This window comes from Malurus melanocephalus, unplaced genomic scaffold (genome assembly GCF_030028575.1).
Source record: "Malurus melanocephalus ecotype Western Australia unplaced genomic scaffold, MMel_1.1 scaffold_777, whole genome shotgun sequence".
Classification (NCBI taxonomy): Eukaryota; Metazoa; Chordata; class Aves; order Passeriformes; family Maluridae; genus Malurus; species Malurus melanocephalus.
The window spans coordinates 182,734-185,126 of record NW_026624009.1 but is presented as its reverse complement, the minus strand read 5'-3'; the positions used below and the strand labels follow the sequence as shown (position 1 = coordinate 185,126).

General features: G+C 38.1%; 1 protein-coding gene across 1 annotated transcript in view; it reads left to right on the top strand.

The window, feature by feature from the left end:
• EDIL3 (EGF like repeats and discoidin domains 3) overlaps positions 1-2,393 on the top strand; it is a gene marked incomplete at its 5' end in the record, with an annotated part of 151,632 nt that overhangs the window by 26,291 nt on the left and 122,948 nt on the right. The window contains one exon of the mRNA XM_057385077.1: positions 2,024-2,053. Within this exon, the coding sequence (XP_057241060.1) occupies positions 2,024-2,053 (30 nt within the window). The remainder of the gene's footprint in view (positions 1-2,023; positions 2,054-2,393) is intronic.

The following is a 2,393-nucleotide window of genomic DNA, read 5'->3' as shown; positions in this document are numbered from 1 at the left end:
CTGGAAGCTAATATAGACTTGGGGCATTTGTAAAATTTTGACTTCCCAGCTTTCATGTTCTGTCTGTGTAGTGCTCTCTTCCACTGGTACCTTGAGAAATTGCAGCCTACTTTATTGACTTAATTTGTAGTTTATTTCTTTCAGAATCTGTTGTTGTGAGATTTAAATATTCCAAATTTTCTGGGTTTGGGGGTTTTTGCTGTCATTTTTGTGGGGTTTGGGGGACTTGACTGGGATATTTTTGGTTGGTTGSTTGCTTGCTTGGTTTCTTTAGTTTCTGTGGGGTTTTTTGTGGTTGGTTTCTTTAATTTCTGGAGTTTTTTTGTGGTTGGTTTCTTTAGTTTCTGGGTTTATTTGTATAATCAGGTGTCGTGTTGTTAAATTAATGATTTAGCTGATTAGTTCAAGTTAAAAGCAGTGGGATGGAATTTTCCCTTCTTTCTTTCATTGTCCACTACTACAAACACATTTTACTTAAATTTAGTTAAGTAGCAAAAGAATATTTTGAAAGCTTGATGTGATCTTTACATATGTACATCRAAAGRATTAATATAATTTCAGAACACATTRAAACATTAAATAAAGAGTTACAGAAGGCAAGACTTCACCTAAGTGCCATGTTTAGGCTATTTTAGCATCAACTAAGTACCATTTTAATTTAGTTTGGCCATTTTAGGCTCACCTAAATACCATTTTAAATTATGCCTCACACCATGTCATGTTCTTGAGGTCCTGTAACCATTTTTGGGATTTTATCTGAACGCCAAACTTTAGAAATAAAAACCACCTGTTTGCCCCCAGTGTCTGTAGATAGAGACAAGATGGTTGGCTGGTTCTTGAGAGAGTAATTCATTATTTCCTCTCGATTARATCTGACAGTCCCCAAAAGGGCACCGTGCTACTCTGCAATTAGCAATAACTGATGTGCTCAGCGCTGGCTGTCACATGCACTTGCAAACAGAATTTTGTGCTGAATTAACCGAGCTTTTTGGCACCTCCCAGATGTGGTTGGTGTCTTTTGACTGATTTTTGTTGGAAAGAGGGACAATCTGCCTGCTCCTCTCCTGGTTTCCTCACCCCAGAAAACAAGGGGTGATAGTAAAAGGATAAAAAAATAAACTCAAAAAAGTCAATTTACCAAGTGTGGTGCAGGTCTTTGAGGAAATATTTGACATTTTTATCCATGTGCCAGTTCTGAGGCTGCCAGCGTGGGTCAGTGCTTGCCACATGGCTGTAGCAATACTCTTTGAACTCATTCTGTGAGAAAAGGGACAAAAGGAGGTTCCATTTCAACTTCCATTTCCATTTTAATGCAGTCATTAAGGGAGAAAAAGTAAAAGTATGGATAATATGTGTTTAATATCGCAGGACAGACTCTATATCATATTTATGGGGAATTATCTCACTTCTACGTTCTTTTACAGTGCCCAAAAGACAAACACTTGAATTCAGCCTTTGCTGTCACCCAAAAGTTTTTTTCAGGATTGTGAAGAGACCATTTTTGTGATGCATGTGTGTATAAAATACACTGACTCAAGGAAGAGAAGGAACTGGGTCACTGGCGTGCTTTCAAAATGCACTTTTGCTGCGAATATGTCTGTTTCCTTCCTTTGAATGTGAGGGGAATGGACAGCCCAGAGTCATCAGTGCTTTTTTTGATGGAGACTTAAGGCAATTTAGTGGTTATCTGTCAACAAAAGGGAGAGGTTGAAAGCAGGATTTTTATTGCTTTTCCCAGATGTGAATATCTGGAATGGGGAGCCCAGTAGGGCACCCCACACCCCAAAACTGCCACTTTTCCTCCCCAAATGCTCAATTTCAGAGCAGAAGGGGTGGAGGATGACGTGAATAAAGGGGTTTTTGTTTTGTTTTGTTTTTTTTTTTTATATATAGAAAGAAAATGTAAATAATACAACCATTAGTGTTACATGCCTTTCTTCACTTGTACTTTTTTTCTCTCTCTCTTTCCCTTCCTTCCTCTTCCCTCCCCGTTCCCTGTCCCTCCTGACACCTTTTTGCACAGCCTCCATTGAAGAGGATCCAACTTCAGCAGGTATGAAAAAATTCACACTAATCTGCATCATGGTAACCATTCCTTGGGAGTTAGCTCTTTAAAAAAATAATTTCAAATGGATTTATTTTGTGTATAACTTGATAAATAGATATATCCCAGTTGGGTTTTCCCCTCTTCTGTCTGTTCACCCTTCTTTAGGACTTCTTTCCTCTCCATTTGGAATCAGTAGGAAATGTAGTCCTCTCATTTAAAAATATTGATGGTATGTTTCTTCCTTCCATGGTTAGGACTGGCACATCAAGCTTCAGATAACAGAATGAGTCAAAAACAAGGAGTTAAAAAAAAAACCCCAAAAACACCCAAAAAACCCAGCATTTTT